This window comes from Drosophila elegans, unplaced genomic scaffold (assembly GCF_018152505.1).
Source record: "Drosophila elegans isolate 14027-0461.03 unplaced genomic scaffold, ASM1815250v1 contig_149, whole genome shotgun sequence".
Classification (NCBI taxonomy): domain Eukaryota; kingdom Metazoa; phylum Arthropoda; class Insecta; order Diptera; family Drosophilidae; genus Drosophila; species Drosophila elegans.
Window position 1 is genome coordinate 23,236,733 of NW_024545513.1, and position 26,621 is coordinate 23,263,353.

A 26,621-nucleotide genomic window follows, 5' to 3' on the forward strand; every position below is an offset into this window, starting at 1 on the left:
TTTTGCTATTCCTTAATCAGACGGTATATGTGGTGGGTGGTGCCGCTGTTCTGAGCCGCCACCTCAAAAACATAGGCTATGCACAAAAGAGTCTCCTGCGTTTCGCGTGCTCGCATTACCTGCAAATAAAACGAAGAATTTAATATATGTACATTCATATGCTTGACATATATGTAAATCATTGCAGAACTTACTTGCAATATTGTAAAGTTCTCCAGCACACTGTTCATCATGTAGCGTTCCGGCAAGTTCTTCAGCTTCTGAATGAAGTTGATCATGTACTCGCACATCGGTGATCGCTGAATACGGTAGACGTAGCGATTGTTCTCCAGTCGAGAGTACTCGCTTTCCACTTTCTCCACCACCTGCTTGCCAAAAGAGCAAACGATCGTGGAGCACACGAGCACGACATTCTCGTTGCTTTCATATCTATGGTGGAAAGGATTCAGAATATTATTACAAAATTATGTTGTACGCTTAGGTTTAGCAGACCTTAAAACTAAGTAAATATTACCCTTCAAATCTGAAAGCTATTTAAAGCTTGAGAATACCAAATGGTACTAAGTTGGGTCATATTTTAAGTCAGTATTTAATAGCAACTTTAACCTTTTGTTACTGAGCCAAGTTATCAACATTATTTGCATAACATAAAATTTGTCTATCACAAGACTTTATTAAAGAAATTAAAGTTCTGTTTTATGTAATTGTTTTTTAACACCTTTGTGGATTCTTGGTTATTACTTTAACTTGGAAATATTCACATATCGTATTTTTAAAGTTTAGTGCTTTATATATATTATTGTTTTAATAATAACTATTTTTTGTTTGTTCAGTTCTTTAAAAGACAAATTTACACAATTGTACATTTAAACATATGTCCTATTACGAAATTATCTACATTTAAAAAAATATGACTAGGGAGTTGTTTAGAAAAACCTGAAAAGCGATTTATGATTATGATTAGGAATTTATAGGAAGCTAGATTAAAAAAAAACAGCTAGTGATTTATGATTCACCACTGAATTCGGGGTGACTACACATAAAAAAAAACTGTGTTGAAAATAAGCAACAGACAGTTTAAAAGTATAGGTGTGATTTCAATGCTAAATAATTTAAGCCCTGTTTTACTTTTTTTTAGTCCATCTAAGTTTTGTTTTATCACTTGTATTACCTATCTTGTTGAGAAATTTAAGCCCTGTTTTACTTTTTTTTAGTCCATCTAAGTTTTGTTTTATCACTTGTATTACCTATCTTGTTGAGAAATTGTTCATACCCAATAGTTCAAAATTCATGCAACACTTTATTGAGTGTCTAGTGTAAAATAAAAACTACTGCCATGTATTATATAATCGCTAATTGTTATTGATCTGTTATCTGTTATCTGTTAAGACTTACTGGCTGGTTACGCCATAGAAATCACCCGTTTCGCTGCCGGTCGTCAGGTCGGTGTTTAGGTCCGCCCAGCACTTAACCAGGTAGAACGCATTCTGTGGACCCTTTTCGTAGAGATCTTTGAGCCCCCCGGACTTTTCCGGAAACTTGTCGAATATCTGTCGGATATCGACAGTCTGCAAATTGCAAAGAGTTGTTAGTTCTGACTTATTATATAATTTATTTTGATAGAAGTATGGTACTTACCTCAAGCAAGGGATCGGAAAAGGATGGCTTGCCGCCCAGTTGAACAAACAGGTGACGGTTATACTGCAAAGGAATGTGGATAAATGTGAAATTATCAATCATAAATCATAAACTGGCAAAGGAGGAGAGCCCTTTGGACATACCATATCATCTCTCTGGATTTCCATGAACGCCGTGAACTCGAGTAGGCGGAATTTGTGCGTGGCAATGGCTCGGCCCTCCCAGGGCAGTTGTGAGGGCGGAATGCCGGCCTCGTCCCCGGATACGGCCGTCGAGGGCTTGCCGGCGGGATAGGGCGGCTGGGCGAAGGGCTTGATGCTGTAATCATAGAAACTATTGGTCAATGCAAATGCGTTGTATAGCCAATTCGCCGTCGGGTGGTGCTCGATGCCAACTTACTCTTGGGACGTGCTCGGCTGGAGTCCTGGCTGCCAGAATTGCTAACGGGCGAGCGAGCGAGAGAGCGAGAGAGAAAGAGAGAGAGAGAGAGATATAGGGTTAGAGATTAATAGGGTTACCATATGCGTGGTTGTATACCAAAAACAAGTGGATGAGGTAGATATACATAGGTACAAGTACGAGAGATGGTTAAACATATGGTGCGGCGACTTGTTAATCAACTGTTTCACTATAAGACATACCCAGCGATTTCAATGTTACATACGTACAGTATAGTTATAGTTATAGTATAGTATAGTAGTACACAATATAACATACATAACTCTAAGTTAGGCTCTATTTTCGTCATCGTCATCGTCATCGTCATTGTCTTCGTCTTTGTCTATATATAGTACATATTTTGTTTAGCAAGTTCAAAAAGCAAGGAGTTTTATCTTTTCGAAAACTGTTCAATGAGCAAGCGAGCGCATTAGGGTTTGGCTTAGCAGTACAACATGGGGCATGGGGGCATGGGGGCAAATCGTCGATTTTGAGTAGAGAGTAGTGATGATGGCTGTGAAGTGGAGTGAAGTGGAGTGAAGTGAAGTGGAGTGGATGCATAGAATGGATATGGATATGGATACAGATCATCGAAGGCGCACAGAGCAGAGATTGCAGCATATTGCACATACTAATTAAGTGAGAACGGCGGCGGTCAGAGTACACATACACACACACACACACACACACACATAACAAAAAGCCAAGTAAGAGCATTGCAAATCCTAAATGAGCATTGCAGATTATGCAGTGGTTTGGTGGTTCGGTGGTTTGATGGTTTGGTGATGGTGGTTTTTGGTTTTTGGTTTTGGTTTTGGTTTCGATTTGGTTTTGGTTTCGGTGCTACCCATGAGTTTGCAGAGCGTCTTTGGTTTGGAATTAATGCAACAGCGCGCAGTAGTAGTAGCTTGGTAATGAGTTGCGTGTTTTATTTTATTTGGTTTTGTTTTCGAACGGTATGACAGCATTTGGAAATCGAGTTGGAAATAATAACAGTAGCTTACGCCAGAATACAACGGCGGGTGGTGCAGTGGCACCGGCGGCGGAGGAGCAGGTGGTGGCGTCGCCGCTGTGGATCCACTTTGAGCCACTGAATCCACATTGTCCGTATCGCTGAGGCGATGTTGCTGTTGCTGCTGTTGCTGTTGCTGTTGCTGCTGCTGCTGCTGTTGCTGTTGTAGGTGATACACCGCCGCAACGGCTGCCGCATGTTGGTGATGGTGATGGGGATGCATATGACTATGCGGTAGGTGCGGCGGCAAGTTGGGATGCGAATGCGAATGCGAATGGGGATGTGAATGGGAATGGTGGTGGTGGTGGTGGTGCTGATGGTGCTGGTGGGCTGGTAGGTGCGCATGGTGGTGATGGTGGTAGTGGTGCTGCTGCCGTGGCGAAGGAGCCAAAGTCGGCGGTCCGGAGGTGGAGGCGGATGAGGCATTGCCCATTACCGCGGGATGCCGATGCAGGGGCAGGGAATGGGTCAAAGAGAGATGCCTCGCATGGTGGCCAACTGCACCGCCAACTGCACCGCCAAGTGCACCACCAACTGCACCACCAGACACCGACGACACCGATGATACCGATACCGATGCCGATAATGCCGAGGCGGCCAATGCCAGATTGTTGGCCGCTTGGGCGGAGACGATCTGCGAACTGGTCATTGTGCTCATGACCTGCAACGTCTGCTCTTTCTCATTCAACAAATGCAAGGACACACCATTGGTTTCCTGGAAGAGAGTTTCAGTTGGGTTTTGTGATTGGAATTGGGTGTAACGGGTGTATCGGGTGTAACGGGTGTAACGGGTGTATCGGGTGTAACGGGTGTAACGGGTGTAACATATGCCTGCTGCTGCTGCTCCTCCTGCTGCTTGCTGTTTATCTAACACACATCATCATCATCATCATCATCATCAAACACACTCAAATTTGTGTTCATTGTGTAAGTCAAGAATCGAAATCGAAATTGAAATCGAAATCGAAAAAGGGAGAACTTGACATTGACCCTTCAATTGGGACAACAATCAGTGGATACTTTTCACCTTTTTTTGCTCTCCTCAATGCTAGCCCATTTTTAGGGTGGACCTTGAGGACAAGTTTTTAGCTCGGCCTTGCTTTTCATGCTCATATTTTTAGCCCTAAGAACTAACATTTTCATTGTTTTTTTTGGAAGGGGGGAGTCCTACACGAATCTGATCTGAGAATATATGTCTACCCCACCGAAAAGATATTATCTCGATTTCTGAAGCCACTTACAACTTTGATTTTCGCCTGGATCTCGCGGAGTTTCCGCCGAGCAAGCACTTGGATGTGCGAGCTGACCTGTTTCCTGGTTCTCGTCTTGCCCGTGCGCAGTTTGATGTATCGTGCGATCAGTTCGTTGCGACCTGTAATATGCAATCACACAGAATCATCAGTAAATAGGTATTTTTAATAGGCCTACATTTGGCCTAATCCTACGGCATACATGGTTATTAATTTTTAATACGTATATAGGTACTTTTGTTCAAGTTTTATACGGGAAAGAGATTTGGCAAAAATTCAAACCCTAAACCACAGTGTACTCCTGAAATCGCTTACATTAAAAAATTGATTCCAATCGACTTTGCTTGAAAGTATGCACACTATTTACATATATAATATGTTCTCTTAAAACTTTTTTATTCTATTTTGATACCTTAACTTTGGCGCTAAAACATAACAGATTAGAAAACAGCATTTGCTACGAAGAAAAAACATTCCATGCTCTTTTTCTTTCAAATAAACTATTATTCGTAAAGTTAATAAGTTGTGTTTGCTTTTCATTTAATTAAATATCGAAACAGAAAAAGAATCTAGAGTCGGGAAAAAGGTATCAATAAAAAAACTGATCTTCAAAACAGATGAAAAAAACACGTCGAACTGGTTTCTAAACAAAACTAATTTTTCCATACAATGCCTTTGGCATCGGAGTTCTGAGTTCTGATGGCACAACAAGTAAAAGAGAGTCCAAATAGAGAAAAGTCATGATTATAACATTACAGCTGACTATATCTGAACAAAATTAGAAAACACTGGAAATCTGCTATTCCTATTATGTAAATATTAGTGATACAATTTACTTATTGTCATTAGACAGATTGTAAAAAAAATTAAAAAAAAAAAAAAAAAAAAAAAAAAAAAAAAAAAAAAAAAAAAAACTTTGCAGCAGTATACAAATTATATCGTTTTGTCTAGTCTACTCAGACGTTAAGTAAAGTCGAGTGGAGTGAGTTGTAAACAAAGTACGGATAACTAATTTATCTGGGTAAAGTGGTGATTACCAAGATATATGTTCATTCATGAGCACTTACCGTACATTTTACCCTCGTCGGATAAGATGATTTTTCTACGTCCGCACGGCGGATAAATAGATAAAGCCTCTTGAAAGCTCTGTTCGATGTCTGGGCTCCATACACCTTCGGCATCAGCGGACGAAAGATCCTTTTCGTCCTAAAATAAAATGTTTAAATAAAATGCATTAAATTAAAATACATTAAATAAAATGTTTAATTTTGGGTTGATTAGAACTAAACAACAAGGTAAAAATTGATGGATTTCATAGAACAGAGAACCACTTTTGATAAATAATATTTTAAGAGTATTAAGTTACATATTTAAGTATGATGGAAAACATTTTAAAGCTTTGAACTAATGCCGTTTAAAACGAAAACACAAACTTTAAATGTCAAACCACGTTTCAAACGTCTATCTTTATTGGCATTTCAAAATTTCTTAGACACACTTAATAACATGCAAATAAATCATTAGATTGGTGTGTACAATAAACGTGAAATGTAAAAGTAATTAATTTTAAAAACAATTTTTATTTATCTGTTTTTTTTCGATTTTTATTACACAATGTAAATTCTATTTTTGCTCAGAATAAACAGTTTAGTTACCTAATTAACAGTATAATCTACAGATTCTAAGGAACTAAAAAGGCAACATAAAATGAGGTAATGTACATAGACTCGTTCAAACCCTACTGAGATTGTCTTAAATTGGTGTATTCTTTTCATGCCCTAGCAAATCTGTGGGGACCACAGTTTATCAGAAAAAAAATAGTATGACTCAACGGAAAAATATTATTCTTATCTATCCACCAAGTATGAATCATAGCGGTGGTATGTGCGTTCACTAGATTTAGATTTGGCCCAGTATATTCCCAAGATTTGTATTTAAATTTGTTCTGCCCGAACTGATATTAAAGTCCTCGACTCATATACAGTGGTATTTAAAATTCAATGTGGTTCGAAGTAAATTAGTTTTTAGAGACAAATTAGTCACAGTGGGACATTATTTTTATAAATAATATATGGACTTCATTTTTTGTTTTTAATAGACGACTATATCATAAAACCACAATAGGCCATTAAACAGAGTTGGCAAATTGGCATGCCTATTTTGTTTTAAAATATTATAATATTATTAATAGAGGGTAGCAGAACCCGGAGTAAATCATAAAGAAACTTGACTTTAGTGATTTTCCCCTGTAAGACATTTATTTTATGTTTTAAAATGATAAAAAAAACGGAATCTTAAAAATTCCTGAGAAAGTTAAAATTATTAAATATCATTGAACAGAAATGTATTAATAAGTATAATAAAAGCTGTAAGGACACAACACCTACGCACTGAAAAAATGTGTTCTTAAAACTATTTGAAGTCGGGTTCAAAAATAAAACATCGACTATTTAGGTTTATTAATGCACGAATCTCAAACATGCTGATCTCAAAGAATGCTGCCCATGTTCCATAAACATTGACGCAATAGTTATACATTTTAATAAAATTCGGTCTTGCGCATCCGAATGAAAATCACAAATGTCCTTTAAAAATAATATGTTGAAACAAGGAATATTTTCCGCTATCTCATTCTGAAGAATCATTGTCGTTTTCCCGATTTCTAACTCTTTAAACATTTTATCACAGTTTTTGTGTTAAATCAAACTCCGGTTTGGGCTACCAGAACCAAAAACTAATGGATGTACTATTTTCTTATAAAATATCTAAATCGGAGCTTTAAATTGCTTTACTAAAACAGTTTTTTTTTCTAGTAGGATCGTCGTTACAAAAATTTGATTTGCCTACTATGTAGATAATTGATTAGGCATCAAATGGTTATATGGTTACAATTATTAATTAAAAAATTGGCTAAAAATGTTTTAGTTCTAAAATTAAAAATTCAAAATATATATTTTTAATAGATAACTCTCAATAGCTTTTTTTTTGTACAAATTGCAGTCAATTTCAGCAAACGATTCTAATTTTATGAATTTTGTCATTAAATTTTTGTCGTAAAAAAAATGAATAAAATTTTAATTTTCTATTAAATTGTCTCCTCTAGCGAAATGTACTTGTGTTTTCATATTTAAAAAATTAATGGCAAAGTCTGAATTTATGACGTATAAACAAATGGACCGTATATTGATTCGTGATCTTACATCGCTCATATCACCAACATCCAGGTTTTTACTATCCACCATGCTGCCATTTGTGTCTGCCGATCCAAGTGCACCTGGAGGACCGGCATTCACTGGTGTCCACGGTGATGGTATGGTGCCGGGTCCAACTGAAAACAAAATAAGAACACAACATTTATTATAAAACAAGTCATATTTTTAGATGCCCGCCCAAAAATCACAAACATAGCACTTGTGTTTTAAGATTTAGATAAGTAGAAAAAATTATAATAAAAATCACTATCTAAACTTGTTCCCTTTGAAAGTTCAAACAAGTCAAAATATTTTTCTACTGGCCATAGATACTACGAATGCACGATAAATTTATTTTATATATCTCAAACATCTTTAAAAAAGTCCGACTGTTACCAGATAAAAAGAGCAGATAAAAAGTCGATTAATATTGATTCAGTTAAACCTTTTTAATGATATCAAAATCGGACTATATCATACAGCTGTCATGTAAGCAACCACTCTGATTTCTTTAGATTTATATTCATATCAATCGGTTTATACGATTTTAGTTATTCGTTTTTGATTTTAAAAAATCGATCGACCATTTTATATGGCTTATAGGTTCATTTTTAGAAAAAATATACTTTTAAATATATTTAAAAATAATTTATATATGTATGATGTATGACTTTGATGATATGTTTCGATTTCCGACTAAAAAAACTATCCTATAAAAACGATCGAAAAATGTTTAAGTAAATATTTTGATGAGTATACGTACTCGTATACGTAAAATATAAACCCTTCTGAATGCCCTTTTCTTATAGTTATCTAAATTTAACATTTAACTCGTATATGTACATATATATATGAATATTTTTCAACCTGAAGCAAATAGAAACTTGTATAGAAATTATTATACTGATATTAAAAAATGAATTGACTTTTTGGCTTAACTTTTAAGATTCCGTAGACATTTGTTAACAACTCTTATAAGCTCACACATAAAAACTGAAGTAGACAGTGTAAAAAGTCCAGTTCAGTCTATTAATTGTGAGAATATATTTAAATTCAAGTCCAAGCATTAACACAAACGTACAAAAGTATCAAAAAGTTGTTAGAGATAAAAGAGGAAACGTTGATAGTGCGCAAGAAGCGTTTGACTCATCTTGACTTTGGCGCAGCTACTCACAAATACTGGTTTTTATCGATGCCGACTTCAGGCAATCATTTCATGAAATGGGGAAACAAGTGTATGCATAAAAGCAGCACCCGTGTTCCATGTATATTAACACACTAACACACGAAAGTTGGCGATGAATTCAGCGGCATTTCGTGAAACCAACTCGATTCGGTAAATACAGAAACGCAACGATGATGTGAAAAATTGTTTTTGTTATCAAAAAGCCCGCCAAATGTTTCAACCCACAGTCAGCGACGAACAAAATGAATGTCTATTTAATTTCAACCTTAATTGGGCCGATTTTAATACAACATTTGTATCTCTTTGTTGGTTTAAGATTCGGCGCTCAAGCTTTCGATACACAAAGACTTTTTGAATTGAATTTTGTATTTTGGAAGAGATTTTGTTTGTACACTTTTTGGGTCGAGATCAAAAATATAATTTAAAATTCAGACTTTATAATAGATAAATACCAAATAGCAGGTTTCTAAATTGGTTATTTTTAAGAGGTCAAAATCTTGCTAAGGCTCCTAAGTAGATGGTGAGTAAACAACATTGCAGCAACATTCGTAAACTTTTGAAACCAAATTCACATTCCAATCCAAATTAATTTGATCCCTTCTTTTGCTTTATTGAATGCCATAAAAATGTTATACAAAATTCCTTTCAAATTTTAAAGAATTTTCTGACCACTTCTCCTTTTTACGTTTCTTACAAAAATTGCGCTGTTGGAAAGGTAAACAAACGAGCCTAAAACTTATTTTAAAATTTATTCATGTAGAAAATAAACCAATTTAGTATAATATTGGGAACTAAACACGAAAGGAAATTCGTTTTGTGGTACCCAAAAAACATTAAATTATTGTGTTGCATTAGATAAGTTGTAAGTTGTAAGTTTCCACAATCAGGGTCAAATAAAATCAACTTTTTAGACTATGATTGACTACCCGGAACATCATCATATTGTTTCCCGGCATTTCTCTGTTTACGTTTTCGTTGCGAACGTTGGAGTTTTCACTGTGAATGTCAAGAATTTAGGGCTGCACGGGAAAACTAACGTCTGAATGTTGCATAAAACTGGAGGAACAATTTTTAATAATGCAAAAGCTTATGGCCAACCAGCCCATCCAGCAAATGGATGGTGGGTGTGTCTCTGTGGGAATAGGGTGTGTTTGGGTATGTTGTTTTTGCAAAAATGTATGGAACAGGTGATAATTGAACATATAAAGCTCAGTCAAATTATAATTTTAAATTCTTCTTTGATTATTTTAAAGTTTAGAAATACCGAAAAATTTTCCTATCATGATTTATAATTATAAATTGAATTATTTTGGATTAATTAACATAATCAATATGATTTTAAATTTGAGTAACAATCTGCGATATTCAATACGAATAATCTAAGAGATACAGGTTTTTTATTGAGTACCAATGCCATCCTGTCCATCCACTCACCCGATAATGATTTGAATTCCTCGAGGGAATCTAAATGATTGGAGAAGGGCGCCACTTTAAAGCCGATATCCAGCAATTGTGTATCAAATAAATTTTGAATTTTTTCTTTCAATTCGAAACAAATATTTTTAGTTTAGAATTTGCACTGGTGAGAGTCTAAATCTATATCTATCAAATCAAACATTTCTCTCAAAGTTTTGCTTTTATTTATCTTTATCTGTATCTTTATCTTTGTTTTAGTTGTGTTTTAGTTGTGTTTTAGTTATTTTTGTTGTTGTTGTTTTTGTTCGACTTGTTTCTTTCACAGCGTCAAAAAAAAAAAAAAAATACGATCCCGGACGGCATGAGCAAAGGGGGAAAATAAAGTAAAATGCGATGCGTCTGGTTAAGAGAAACGCGCACGTCGAACTGAAATGTGCCGTAGCCGTATACCGTATAGTTTCCACATATTTCTATTCTTTGTTTTGGCCGGTTCCTTTTTCTGCCCCTGGGCGCTGGTGCTACAGCTAGAGCTACGCCGCTGTTTCGCCCATAAACCAAACCAACCTATAGGGATGGTTCTAGGTATTTGTGAGACAGAGGATAGAATGCAGTGGCACATACCCTCGCAGCGTACTATTGATAGAAGCCTTGATATAGTATAGTATAGGTATAGTATAGGTATAGTATGATATAGTATGGTATAGTATGTGGCATCAAGTGCGACTGAGGCCGCATGGGTATAGTGGATATATGTATGTATGTAGAATATGCCTGAGGAGGCTAATGGAAATTATCTAAATTTCCAAGTCGATCGGAGAAGGAGCCAAAATATCCAAAATCCGCTCGCCAAACGCGTTGTATGGATGGGTCATTGTAATAATGCATGTACTGACACAGCCTGCAACTGCATAGTATAGTGCAGAGTGCAGAGTGCAGGGGTTGGTGGGATCGCTTTAGGGGTGAATGTGCCATTTTTCCATAATCTCGCACAACACACAATTCAAAAAGCCGAGCAAAGGGAGCGGAATAGCTGAACCGTGCATTAATGTTATCACATTGAATTTCAGAATTTCGACAGAAGCGTTTCAGGATAATTTCCAATTAGAAAACTAGAAACAGACTTTTGTGTACGGTCGTTCGGTCGGTCGGTCGGTCGGCCGTTGGGTCGGTTTTTCGGTCTACTCTACGCTTGAACTCAATTTCCTTCTGAAACTCGCAGCTGCTCGTGTTCAGTTTTAATAAGGGAATGTGTGTTTCGTTTTCCTGCTTTTCCATTTCTACCCTTAGAAGCCGCATTTTTGTTGTACGGCAATTGGAATTTATGGTATGCATTCTGCTTTTTCATTTTCTTTATGTATGCTCCGTCGCCTATACATATATGCATACACATATACATATACATATACATGCCTGTGCCTTTGCCTCCTCGACGGGACCTTAAACAGCCATATGATGACGTCCTTAGCACACTCAGGATCAAAGTTAGGATCCACAAAACGTATTTTAACAGCATTAGATAATATAAGTGTATCCCTGTTTAGGGGTGTTCTTATTTTAGTCGGAAGTTAGCAATGCACGCCTTTTAGACCCTTTAAAATACAGACATTCTTGACCTTTGCTTTTTTACAATAGGCTTCGGGATCTGAAGATTATAATGAAAACGGTCGGTCCATTTATAGGATAAACTAGCAAAATCAATATAGAAATAAGTTTCTAATTTAATAAAAATCGGAGTAATAAAAATAGGGATTTTTCAAATAATGACAAACAGATTTTAGTTATAATTGAAAGATTTTATAAGCCGAAGAAGTTTCTTTTTTGTTCAAACTTAAAATGTATCTAACCCCTCCCAAAAGTCTTTATACACCTAATAATAATTACTACACTAGCCAACATTTGTTGTCTTCAGTGGCAAGTGGAGTGGCAAAGTATTCTTAAAAATGTATCATAATTTAATTCTGTTAACTAGAGTCATGGTAAAAGGAACATACCAAATATTGTTTAATATAATTTCCAACAAAACAATTATCTTCTGTGTACCATGTCTCAACCCTTAAAATGACCCACTCATTCGCGCCATGAATATTCTGAACTCAGAATGGGGGTGGCGAATTCGCCAAATTTGTAAGGGCTAGAATGGATTTTATTCTGAAGTGCAACCAGAAAATAATTATTAATAAATCAAGTATGTTAAGCATTTTAAAATTGATTACGCAATAATGCTCCTTAAACATCAATGAATATTAAAACAACTAATATTTGCTAGTAAAGTAAAGAAGTAAAAGTAGGAACAAGTATTTGAGGGAGTGAGATGCGGAACAGGGAGCATAATTATAAATAAATTAATTTTTAAAAATATTTTTGAATTGTACTTTTATTGGTAAAGATTTTCGTTTCGAAAATATAAAGTTTGCGGCCCAAAAGACTGTTTTAAGTTGAAATCATTATTAATTCCTTGGTGTAATGCATTAAAGCTTAAAAACACCTTTTACGATCCTGACAGTCATATGGTACTATTAACACAGAGAATATAAAGAACTCTACAAAATCTAGTCATTTCAATTCAAAGTGTTATGGTCTTTCAATGTCGATTTACGCCAAAAAATATAACCGCCGTACGATCTTAGTATAATCATAATTTTTATAATTAAATACTGATGTAATGAAATAAATAAAAGTGTAACACAAATGTTTCATTTAGCTTTGTTTTTAGTAATCCATCAGAAAATAATAAAGTATTTTAAGAACAATTATAACGACTTTGCAGAGTATTAATAATTAAATTCTTTATTACACACACTAAATATTTTAAGTTGGATTTTCCTACGAAATGAAGAAGCCATTGCCAACCATATAAAGCAAATACATAAATATATATTCCTGATCAGCAGCATCTCTAGACATGTCTCAAGTTTTTATATTTGTCTTTCTTAGTAGATCTTTGACAATTATCTCCTTTTTATATTGCAGGTATAAAATAAATTTATGAGAAACATTTAAGAGTTCAAAAAAACATTGGTAAATATTATATAGCTTTGTAAATATTTAAAGAGACTTTTGAAATTAAGCATGTTGATAAGTTTAACATTAACGTTTTACATCCGATTTGGAAGCAACTAGCTAATCCTTTTATCATATTATAGACAGTTACAGTAAAATGTAATTCTATCCAACAACAAAATAGTTTAAATGACGACTATGCAATAAAACAAAAGTCATGCAGTTTACTTCCAGAGTTTGTAAATCAAAATGTCTGAAAATCTAAATCGTATTAATTGGCCATTTCTTTGAGTCATGGGCACAGTGGTCACTCGAAACAGTAAACCAAACAAATCCTAGGGTGTTTACTGTATAAAATTTGTTCACTGTGGGACAGGTTTTATGTGGATATCTTTTAAACTAAGCAAGTACAGTAAATAAACTGTAACATTCATACTTTACGTATAGTTTTATGTTTGGAGATCTCTTACAGCGCAAAATCGATTATCATTATGCAATTATATACAAAACACCTACACTTGTGAAAAAAGGCGTGCTCGAAAGCCGATCGGTTTGTTAAATATGATCCGATATGATACTGCAAAAGAAAACATAATAACCCGCTTGATGGGTAATAATAATAAGATATTGTAGCTTAAGCTTTGCCATGCAATTGAATTATTCATCTTGGCAATCGAAAGTTGGCTTCTTCGTTTTGGATATATGTATGTATGTATGTATGTATGTAGATCGGATGTTCTTATGAATGTATGTTTGTATGTATGTGTGTATTTATGTATGCATGGATATAAAGCAGTTCTGGTCTCTGTTTTTGTTTTTGTTTTGGGTGACTTTCCTCGTGAACTCTCTTCTCTCCACTCTCTATGTGTGCTTTTTTTTTGTTGTTGGTAGGGAACGGGAATTGGACTGCTCACGAGGAAAGTCACCAAAAGCAAAGACCACCACTCCGGGGGGTGATTTCTTGGTGACTTGATCTTGGCGATGGTGATTCGGATTCGGATTTGGATTTGGATTCGAATGTGCAACGGACCTGCCTGTTGTTCTGTTTTCTCCGCAACGTCCAACTCAGTGCAGCCGAGGTTGTTCCGCAGTTGCAGCAGCCCAGTGCCGCAAGTGCTCGAGCTGGTAATGTTTTTCATGCAGCCAGCTTACTTTTACTGTGCGGCGTCGCCTAGTTCACGGAATTAAAATCTGTTGGCGCTAGATTTAGACTCTGATGTCACCACCGTCACCGTCACCGTCGTCTCGGCTGGTCAAAGGCACTCTTATTATTATTATTCGTATTCGTTTGTAACAGTTAGTTAGATTTTTTGTTGTTTTTTTTTTTTGTTTTTTGTTTTTGCTTTCGGCAAACAAGTAACAGGCTTTATATTATGGTGTTTTTATTATCTATTCCCGTGATAACGGCGGATCGTTGTGGTGGAAGCAGCGTCTGGACTGGAAACCCTTTTGCTTTTTGGATTATGTGGCTTATTCGATACTTGTTTTTGCACTACTTTACTTTTTCTCGACTCGACTCGTATCGAATCAAATTTCGATTCTACGTGTATACACCACACATGCATATTCACATACTTACATCTGCAATAATTCATGAATCGGAGTTCTTGAGGAAGTGAGAAAGATCTTTTTCATTTCAGGCAACATCTTTTACTCGCCTCTCATTCTCATTCTCTCAAACACTCCCACTCTCTATCTCTCTCTCTCTCTTTTTTTCCCTCTCTCTTTCTCTCTCTTCCTCGCTCTTCCCCTCACTGGCATATATATATATATAACTGTGTATTCCGTAGTAAGAGTATGACCAGCTTTGTACAATATCGTAGTCTTTGTGCCAGCGAGAGTGTGTCTGTAAGCCTTTCAGTGGAAATAAGGCGCAGCTGCGGCAATAAGATGAAGAAAGAAGAATGGCCACCAGAGAGCAAACTATTGGATAGGTTTGTCGCTTTTTTATACATTTTAACGTTTAACGTTAGTTAATGGGGAGAGCAGAGGAGAGGAGAGCACGTAATTGAGACGGGGCTTTTAGCGATGACGATGACGATTGTGATGACGATTATATGGTGTATGTAGCTTGTAGTCTGCAGTTTTCATCTGCTTAAGCAAATAGTCTGTTTTTCTGCACAAGTGCAGTTCTAATTGTGTGTATATGCGACGACTACTGTTGTGAATGTGCAAAAGCATTCGCACATGTGTGCATGCACATCACATGTATGTACATCGCTGTGTATGTAGATATATTTATGAAATACTTTTTTTTTTTTAATTCTGTTTTGGGGCACCTAGAGGTATAGGATAATTTGGCTAAGAAATCACACACATTCATATTCTTGGCCCCACGCCTACTGTTTATGAGATACGTGCAAGAAAAAGATAAAACAAAAAAAAAATCAGAGAGAATAAGAGAGAGAGAAGGGGAACTAAAAAGTGGCCACGGTCGCATATTTAAACAAATCTTCTAAAATATATATCTTTGTAGATAGATAACATTAAAATACACAAAACGCATTGGAACAGAACAAAATGATAAAAAAAAAGAAAATAAAACAAGTCCAAATCCAAATCCAACGCAAAGAAGGAAAATGTATTTAATAATCTTAAACCCACGCACACTGTGACAGCCGCTCACGGCTGTACGAAAAGGGGGCTGAAATGAGAGGAGGCGAGGCGGCGCACACAACGATGACGACAACGACAACGAAAACGAAAAATCGCGGAAACACTGCGAAAAACGCAACGCGCAGAAGCGAGAGAAACTCATCGACTGAATCCAAATTCGAATCAATACAAAGAACGACGCCGACGTCAGCGTCGATAACACTAGCTGGCTGGTCTGGTCTGGTCTGGTATGGTTGTTGACGTTACGTTGGCTTGGCCTGGCTCTGGCTAACTCATTCTCTGCTTCTGCTTCTGCTTCTGGCTCTGTTTCTGCTCTTGCCGAGGATAGCCGACTATATAGACGACTTCTGCCTCTGCCCTGCCAGCATAACTGGTGGATCTGGTTGTTTAGTTTCCTAACCTAACACCACACAAACGCAACCAAAACGCTGCCTACGACCACAGACGCAGATCACAACCCGATCAAACCCCCAAAACCGAAACATCACCATCACACCAGGCACCATCATACCATTACAAGTGCACTGCTTAAACCCCACACTCAGGCAATTGGGGAGCCAGAAGAGAAAAAGAGCAAGAGACGTTATTACTCAACGCCCGCTCACGCTCGCGCTCTCTCTCTCCCTCTCTCTCGCTCTTACTCTCTCTCTCTCTGCCTCTCTCACGACGCCGTCGGGTGTGACTAATAGTCGCCGAGCTTGATGCCGCTGGCGCCTTAGCGCACGATTTCGATTTCGCTCACTTTGTAACCCTTGCATGGAATAGGGTGTTATAACTTTGGCCAGAATTTCGCAACGGAAGTCCTTCGTCACTCCCCACTCTCTGACCCCTTCAAACAAAATAGCGCCTTAACGAGGTGAGTAACCAGTGACGATCGCAAGTGCAATGGCCAAGATCCGCTCTCAAATCATGTGAGGCAAATGGCTAATACTCCGTTAACTACTTTTATTTTGGGGACATCACATTACGCCCATTTGGAATATCATTTCGATATATCCATTTTTATCTTGCGATATTCAGTTCTGGCGATCGATCTCTAATTTTCTTACGATCTACATACATCTTTATCTGATTATAACATGTTGCCACATTTGACTTTTACTACCTCCTAATTGTAGATCAAAAGGGTATATTGCGATCGGTGACAAGTAGGTTGCGGGTAAGAGAAAGCATTTTGCAGCCCATATAATATGTATCTTCTCGTTTAGATTCTGAATGAACGTACATTTTTGATTAAAAAAAAAAAAGGGTTTTTTATTCTATCTATCGTCTTACTAAAAATTATAAAATTATAAATCAAATATTTAACAATATGTTTAAAAATTATTATCAAGATATGTACATAGCATGGTCAATGACGCCACTGTATAATTTTTTTGAAATTGCTTCGCAAATTAACGGGTATCTAATAGTCGAAACGCTCGACTACAGCGTCTATTCTAGCTTTTTCTTGGAAAACCACGTATATACAAAAATAAATCTGCGCGACGAACTTTTAAAAAAATTATAAAAACGTGTCAATATGTAATTTTGGTTCCAATAAAAATAATACTACTACTGAAATCCCCAGCGAATTGGAAATTTACCCAAATCGAAGACAAACTCAACTTTTAACCGTATAAACAATAGCGTGATTCAATCTTAGGGTAAGCAGACTTTGGCAAAATTAGATTTAATGATCTCCCGCAATAACCAATAGCCACAGAAACACTTAAGCTGCATTTCTTTAAACACGGTTTTATGCGACATTTTTTCTGATAGGATATATCAATATCGACACCCTTGGTGATGCTGATCAAGAATACAATATTGTACCTTCTATACTTTCCGAGATCTTGACAGATCGATCTCGAGTTTGGTTCAAAGTTTGGCCCCTTTCATTGCCGAAAATCGCGTAGTCTATTAAAAAATAAGAAATCAAGTCTAATTCGTATTGCGCATGCGTACAGGCTACACTTTGAGTAACGGATTAGTTAAAGACAACTTTTCGATTTTCAAGAACAAAACTTTAAATTAAGTTTAGAAAAGTTAAAAACATTTAATTCTAAGTTTAGTTAAGTAGTTTTAAAAATACAAGATTTTAAATTATTACTTGTACCAACATCAATACAAATATTAAATTTCAAGCCCAGTGTAGAACATAACTTTAAAGATATATATATAATCCGACTTATTACAACAAATGCTTATGTATCTGTAAGTGTTTTTTATTTTATTATCAATAAAAAAATTGTTGTAGAAATGCCATTCCGCTTTCATTTCCTTACAAGACAAGCCATTTTATACTATTGGAGTAACATTTTAAGGATCTTCATAAGCAAATGAAGTGATACACTCATTTGGAACATGTGAGCCTAGAAAAAACTGTGCCTTCTTAGGATCATTAACCTCCACAATCTGTCGCAGCAACCAGAGGCGATTGTCCTCGCTCCTGAAAGTCGAGAAAGGACTCCGGTTCCAGTCTGATGTATCTGCCGACGGGCAATGATGGCTTCAAGGTGCTTGTTTGCAAAAGATGACTTGTTCCACGGTCTGGATGGAACAGAGCATGTCCATAGACGATGTTGCGCTCGAATCGAATATATGTTACACCTGCGTCCTGGTGGGTATCGAAAGGATGCTTTCAGGCGGATGGCCCCTTGGTTCAGCTGAATGCCGCCTCTTGTCCTCAGAAGGTACATAACCAGGTCCACTATCATGTAGTCCTGCCTGTGGTTCTCCAGCACCAAGGTCTGTTCCCACTTCATCGCCAAAAGGGTGCCTCCTGCGAAAGCTGCTCCGCTCTACAGAGATAGGGCGTAAAGAGGTGACTACCTCGATGGAGCAAATCGGATCCTTGGCTATCGACAGGGCACCAGATGCACTTAGCGATCGTAGAGCATCACATTGTGCCTGGCCAGCAGGATGCCAGCCCGGAAAAGGCCGCATGGAAAGAACAGGAACATGAGCTCCTTGGCGGAACCAAAATCAAGGCTATTCGTATTCTCCCAAGGAGCGTCTCAAGTGCTCGTTGATGTGGTTACGATTAATGGCTAATGGAAACCAAATGCGATAGAGGTGACTCTTTATCTGGGCCGCCGGCACCGATCCTCGACCCTGGGCCGCCATCTCGACCAGGAGGTGCTCCAGCCCGTCGAAGATCTCGCCCAGTTGACGCACCTGCTCGGCCACGGATAAGTCGCTGGACATCCGTTGGCTCTGGAAAGCAATGCTGGTGTTGCTAATGTACCCAACGGTCCCTATCCTGAACCTACTTCACCGGCCCATTCGGCATGAACTTCGATGCCCGAAGTATGTGGACAGTTGAATAGATCGAGTCTTTGACTTTTTTCCTGTATTTTCGTGTCGAAATACATAGATATGATTGGAATGGTTTTGATTTATTCTCCGTGACCTATTTTATGTTGTAAGCACTTCAAAATCAACTTTAGCCTATTCCAGCAGCCTAAAAAGCGAGAGTCAAATATTTTGCCGCATATTAACAAACGGATTGAAAACCGAACTTATTTTTAGACCTAACTAGTAAAAATTACAACTAATAAATTAGACAATATCGTTATCTAAATATAATCATAAATTTGTATCCGCACAGGGCAACGCAGATTTCTTTCTAAAGTGTGTTCGATTTCCAGGATATTGTACTGCAGCTTTGATAAATTTTCTAAATCGAAATTCTTTATACTTCTTATGAATTATAATAACGTCCTGCTTGGAGCAGGATAATATATGCGGAAATAAACTAGTCGATTAATAATCCAATATATTTTACTTTAAATGTTTGCCGTGAATTGAAAATCCAACAAGCTAATCTCCACTAGAGATCTCCATTAGAGAACCTTTAAAGGCAAAAAGGTTCGAGATATTTAACCTGCTATGTTAGATTATTTTTAAAGTTATGCATTTATGCACACTCCGAAAACTAAATGGCCTTAATTTTAGGACAAAATTGCCAGTTTCTATCAACAGGTTAAAATTAAAGAATAACGTTTTAGTCGTGGCAGCTTTTTATAATCTATAAATTTAAATTTGATACATTAACATGTTTACATTTTTGTATAAATATTTTTGGCAAGGTTTATTCTTTTAACAAAGAATTAATATTTTAATTAATGCAATTATATTAGATGAGATTAGATGACTACATCTTAAAGCTGGCATTTGTTAATTGTACTAACAGTCTAGTTTACAAAGCTTACTTACGCAATTAAAGCTATTAATCGATCTGGCCAAATTCCATAATCAAAATTTGGCTTTTATGTGCGATAAATATGATGATATTTTTACAAATAACATATAAATCAATTTTAAAGTTAAAGAGCTATAAGGCCAAAAATTAAATTATTTATTTTTTAAAAGCTAATTACAATTTCATAAACATTCAGAATTTTGTTGCACTACAAATTATTCCAGGAGTTATATGTTACATCGAGAATAGAAGTTAATGATGTTGTTTAAAATCAACTAAATAAAACCAAATAAGTCTGTTAGCATACATTTTTTTTCTAATTCGAATTTCATCTTTGTAGTTTTTTTTTTCCAAACCAACTGATTTTCGTAGAGTCTAGTAATTCTCACTTTTTAGAAAAAAAAACCTTTGATCGGTGCATAACTTGTACCGCACATACCGTAGACAATTTACCGAACTCAAACTACCTTTCGATACCGTTTAAGCCACTTAGTTTTAGAACAACAGCAGCTGTCACGTTCCGCAGACATGACAAAACGATCATTTTGCAATTGTACACGATTTACTTTTCCATATACATAATACAAACCGTTAAATGCGACATAACTCAACTGTTCGTCATTGAAAAATGCACAAACTTCTTAGTATTTATAAACTAAAAGAACCAAATTTGTATAAAGTATGTAGGAAATATAAACTTTATCATTTCTAAAGGCTTATAAAAGAATTTATACTGCTAAATATATATTTATATTTTTTTTTTTGTAACAATTGTAAGCAGTTTTACCTTTATAAAATTATGGCATAAGAACCCTTTAAATGAACTTGAATGTTTTAATTTATATTAAAAGTATTAAAATCTCATTTAGCGACCAAATTTGCATTGAGGATCCACAGAATAAAAATGTGGCATGTTTCAGAAATCGCTTTTCACTGTCTCATCTAGAAATATCTCTTAACCGACTCCAAATAAAATCCTCTCGTTCTTGACCTTAGACTATTAGCAGTTCTTTTTTTATATATTACCATTTGTTTATAAAAAACGCAGCTGACTAGCGAATACCGATCATATAAGAATGATGAAACTTTGCTTCTTTATGTACATACATACATACATCGTCTTTCCGAATTAAGACTCTGTCTTATTGATTTTTAAACAAAAAAAACAAAAAACATTTTCAAATGGAATATTTACAGGGTTTTTTTTTATGTATATAAACGATGTGGGAACTATTTTTTTGCTAGTTCCTGCAATGTTAAAAAAAATTGGTACATGTTTTAAAGCCCTTTTCCACTTGAAAGAAGAAACATATCATTTTTAGATGAATCATCTTTTCAAATTTAGACTCAAACAAAAAATTTTAATGTTTGCAGAGGTTATGTACATATACATATATAATTAGGTTTTTTTGTATACCGATTTTTTTTCTCAGTACCCCCTTGAAAAATTGGCATGAATAAACTTTGCAATAATATAATAGTATTGTATTGCAACAAAAAAGTAATGGAACCTTTTTATTTTTTAAAAGGCCTTTAGACTACTTGAAAAAAAGACACTTTGCATCCTAATATTCATATATTGCCTTTTTAAATTTAGACTCAAGCCAACCATAACATGAAACATTTTAAATGAAAAATTACCAATATTTATAAAGGTTTTGTAGATTTTAAAAGGTTTTTTTTGGTATTTATAGGGATTATGTGGGACTAAAAAAAAATTGCTAAGAATAAACTTTGCTTCCCAACATACATCGTCTTTCCGAGTTTAGACTCTTTCCTGTTTATTTTTGCGAAAAAACATAATGGAAATATTTTTTCAATAAAAATGTACCATATTAAATAGGTCTTTTTTAATTATTTATAAAACATGATGTGGGCATTTTTTTTCAGTACCTCCTGCAAGGAATACACAAATTGGTAAGAGTGGTTGCCTGAACATGACTTTGGCGAGTTATTACGAAACATTCGCTGAATACAGCGGATATATATCTCTACCCAAATGCGAGTTTCAAGCAGATCTTTGGTCCAAGTCGGAGCAAACCAAGGGGCAAACCATTCGTCTGTGTAAAAGAAATTCTTTGTCTCATACCAGCGAAGATACGAGCGACAACAGGAACGGCAACAGAACGGAAAAACGGCAAACGGCACAGAAGAATCGACGGACCGGGAACCAAAATAAATGCGCAATGCATACATGGAGCGCACACGAGAGCGGGACGGCACTACAACGTGACATTCCTTAAATTTTTGTTTGTGTTCAGGGAACATTAAAAAATATTTTTATCTTGTGCAAAAGAACCAACTTCTGATGGGAAGAATCCTTTTTTTCAAGTTTGCTGCTTTTGCCGCTTTGACGATGCCGACGATGCTGCCGTGCTCCGCTTCTTCGCCGCTGCTTTTGTAGTTTGTAGTTTTAAGGGGGAACTGGAACTGGCCAAACCGAATCCCGAAAGTTTCTAGGGAAGAAGGAACTAAGAAAAATGTACAGTGTGCCGAAGAATTCTCTTCAACATTAAACAAAAAAAAAAAACTATGGAAAAATGTGCCTACAAAGTTAACAAAACCTATCCATCGAAGTTGTCATTTCGAACCAAAATTATTAAACATATGGTTTTTATAAAATATGAAAATATTTGCATTTTAAAGCTCCTAGAAGGAACTAAGAAAAATGTAAGGAAATGTTAAAGAAATTTTAAAAAAATAAAAAAAAAAATATAATGTTAATAAAACTTATCTATCGATTTGTCATTTGGTAACAAGTAAATTTGTACATATGGTTTTTTAAAAAAATGTCCTTTGTAGTTTAAAGGGGGAACCCTGACGGAAGTCCTTAAGTTTCTAGGGAAGAAATAACTAAGAAAAATGTAAGTGTTTGCTGTAATCTTTTAAAAATTAAAAAAGAAATTGGACCTATGTGCCTACAAAAGTTAATTAATTCCTACTTATTGAATAGTAGTCTGGAACAAGTTAATTGAAACATATGGTTTTTTAAAAAAAAATATATTTTTTTTGTAAGCAAGCGATGTATGGTCACGTAATTGCTTCCAATTTCAAACTTATATATTGATAATGTAACTTCGTTGCTTTCGAATACAGAAGTACTAACAATACCCAGCTCTAGCATTAACCATATACATACGTACTGTAATAATTGTAATATTCCAATTAAAACTTTGAATATAATTTCCAGTGAAAATGTGAATGTAAATTTATAGAAATATATTTAATTTTTACAAATTTTGAAAATCTTTTTAAAATGTTAATTTGCTGGTATGATTTATTGTGAACAATTTGTAAAGCAGACATTTCCCAAAATATACCTATATATATATATATATATTTATACAACAGACCAACAATAGTTTTTTTCATGAAACTAAAGCGATAAGACCAATTTGTTCAAGAATAAATTTGTCGCTCAAGTTTGCTAAAAGCTTAGAAAAAACAAATAGTTATTAAGTTACTAACAAATTGATTGTACTGCATGGATTCTACATGTAGGATTGTTTTCTTCGCCTTACTGATCGAACTTGCTATCACGGAGAAGTTAACGTTTTGTATTGAAGTAGCGTCATTTAGTTTATGCTGAATGAAAGGCTTTACATTTATATTGGAAGGCATTCAACTCTTTCAGGGGACTTCCTTTAATGCTTTTACAGTCATAAGCTTAGATCGAACTTAAACTGCATCGACTAAAGCATTTTCGGATGCTATAATACTATCACTTAACGAGTAAATCAACGGTTTTACGCGGATATCCGAGGTAAGAAGACAGTGCCATTCTCTACATTTGAAGAAAACATCTCCTGCAAATTTTGGGTACCACATTGAAATAGTCAACTCTAAGAAAAATTTGAGCAAATTCGGGCTATTGCATTTTTGAGAGCCTAAGCATAAGCTTTAAAAAAGACTGTGATGACTTATGCGGTCAAAGCATGCTGTCAAAGCATGAATTGGCGATTCAGGAATGATCAAATAGGCTATCGACTGTTAAGTAGATTTATTATGGATTTGAATAATGTTATCTATACTAGTATATTCTGCGGGCATGATATGGTAAAAGCTTGAATTCGGTCAGTTCCAGGAGCTTTTTTTGTGTATCACCTACTTGCAAGACCCAGTTCGTTCTCTAAAGAGTTTCTTAGAATTATTTTGCTTGCAAAATACACCTTTTTACTCCAGCTTCATGTTGATAAACCGAGAGAGTCGTGTGTACTCATCATTTTTTGATTTTGCATTGTTTAGCTCTCATTCAACATAAATATAAGTAAGCCTTTTTAAAAAGACCATTGATATTATAACATAAAATCTAAATCAATCATGTTTTTAACATTGTCATCGTTGGGGGCTTTTGTTAGTTATTTCTGGTTCTTAAGTTGTTATCAGACACTTTTTTAATGTTTTAGGTTAAACTAAATGTTATAAAAAGTTTTACCGTTTCCTACTTTGCAGATTGAATTCCGCATATTGCATTTGAAGATCCGTGGATTTTTAGTTGTTAAAACCTTGGAAAAGACGTCGTTTTTAAAATTTCTTCTTACTTTAAAGTTGGTCTGGCATCACTGATCGGAGTACCCGCAAATTTTCTTGGGCATATCGAAAAACAAAAATGGCGACTGGCAGAGCTTTCCGAAAAATGAACAACAATCTTTAATTTCTTTAATCCTTTTATCAATTAAAAAAACATATTAATATTGATTTTTAACTATGATTAAAAGTGGTTACTTTTTAAGCCAGCAGAATTTGTTTCTAATCTTATCTTTGTTTGCCGAAATTTTGAAATTTGAAAGGGCTCTGCGTAACAATCAATTCTAGGGGATATTAAAAAAGTATTTAACATATCTTTTGATCATATTTATGATACAGAAACAATTGTTGGTTGACTCAGAGTGTATGGCGTTCATAGTTGAATTAACTTGTTATTCTCTTCTTTTACATAGCATCTTGTTAATGCATTTAGTTTTGGCTAAATTACTTAAAAGTGAATGCATATGAACCTTTTTTTTTTAAGTTAAGGTGCAGGATCATTTCTGTTAGTCTTCACATGCTTCGACTTCAACTAGAACACATTTTTCGAATAAATTTACACTTAGCGATCATTGGTAAAAAAAAAAACTGTTGTTGTAACCCTGCAGATGCAGAGCTATTATTATTTAAGTAAAATGTTTTATGGGGACATTTTTGTCCCTATAAGAACGTTTTTGTATTTTTGATCATCACTAGACGAGTCAATTTAGCCATGACTGTCTGCCCGCTAGTCTATTTTAAAATCTAAGGAATACGGTTTTATTTTTAAGTATCAGACAACTACATCATATAGTTAATCGAGAAATAATAGGATAATACGCTTAACATACATACATATACGCATATGAATCGAGATATATGTAGATATTTTTACGATTTCAAAAATACATTTTAAATTTTATAAAAGACGCAACGACTTAATCATTTAGCCGTCATAGGGACGTTCAAATATATATTTATATATATATTATATATATATAGTTATTTGAAAGAACATAACATTTCTGTAAAAACCTGTTAAAAAAAATATAGAGCTACAATTAAATTTAAGCTTCGAATTCTAAGGGAACACAATTACAATCTGTGTGTTTGAATTCTTTGTGGCAGGTTGCCGGCGGCAAGTTTGAATAAAAATCTGATACTTACTTTTGTACAAAAATTTTGAGTAATCACAATCCATGTTGCATTTGTGTGAAGATGTTGATGATACACGTGGCCGTTCTTAAAATTGAGGTGGTAATGATTGGGAGCTCGAGAGCTCGAATCGATTTATTGATTGAGTGCTGATTAAGTATTCACCGCACCTTTTTGGGTGCCGGCTCTTGGACTTTGTAGAGATAGAAAAGAACACAGCTGCGACAGTTGCTCAGAAGAAAGCGATCCATCAGATGGGCTAACCGCACTTAGCATTTTCCACCTTCGATTAGGACGAATCTCGCGATTTCTTTGGTTCGTCCAGTTACATGACCATTGTGTCATAAGCCCGGTTTATCGGTTTCAACTTGCATTTGTTTAGTTTGTTTATTGTTGTTTTGTGTAGTTTGTATTGTATTTCTATTTCTCTGCTGCCTTTGTATTTCTCCTTTCCGGGGGCTTTATATTGGTTATTGGTGGCGAATCATCTGTGCACTTTCAAAGACTGATAACACTGCGTATTATTATTACACGGTTTGTCATTACTGCAATTTGAATCGACATCCAAATAAGTATTACATTGCGCTTTTTTTGTATTCTTATGGATTGGTTTTGCGAACTCTTATTTTCTGGTATTTACACAGTAGTAAAACACTAACAGATACAATAAAAAAAAACTCGAAGGTGCTTATTGTATCCAGATTAGAAATTACACCGACTATCTAGAGGATTTTTTTTTATTGCCATGTGCACGTTTTTGTGGTTAACGTTAAAAATTAATTTAATATCGTTCTTATTTAGGCAAGATTTTTACAGTGACTCAGATGTCTTAATAAATTAGTTGCTTGGTTAAATTAATGCACTGCGGAAAAACAATAACAAAACAAAAACAAAAACAAAAACAAAAGATAAAAAAAAATGTGCTCAGTAGGTTAGGTGTTGGTATTATTTGTTTAGTTTTTGTTAAACTCGCTTGCTTGAAGACGACGTCGAGAGGTGTTTTTTTTTTTTTTTGAAAGTGGGTGCA

General features: G+C 35.3%; 1 protein-coding gene across 9 annotated transcripts; it reads right to left on the bottom strand.

Moving 5' to 3' along the window:
- LOC108134852 (protein scalloped) lies at positions 1–26,139 on the bottom strand. 9 transcript variants are annotated; one of them, XM_017255320.2, is made up of 12 exons: positions 15,740–15,940; positions 14,162–14,568; positions 7,539–7,666; positions 5,406–5,544; positions 4,330–4,460; positions 3,081–3,803; positions 2,038–2,078; positions 1,782–1,971; positions 1,639–1,701; positions 1,396–1,568; positions 195–429; positions 1–119 (listed from the first exon to the last, which is right to left on the bottom strand). In XM_017255320.2, the coding sequence occupies exons 2-12, from the start codon at positions 14,268–14,270 to the stop codon at positions 6–8; spliced, it is 2,046 nt and encodes a 681-aa protein (XP_017110809.1). In that variant the 5' UTR covers positions 14,271–14,568; positions 15,740–15,940; the 3' UTR covers positions 1–5. The 9 variants fall into 9 exon arrangements, with proteins under 9 accessions (XP_017110809.1, XP_017110811.1, XP_017110813.1 ...); XM_017255322.2 differs by lacking the exons at positions 14,162–14,568; positions 15,740–15,940 and adding an exon at positions 25,607–26,139; XM_017255324.2 differs by lacking the exon at positions 14,162–14,568.
- Positions 26,140–26,621: the final 482 nt, after the last annotated feature.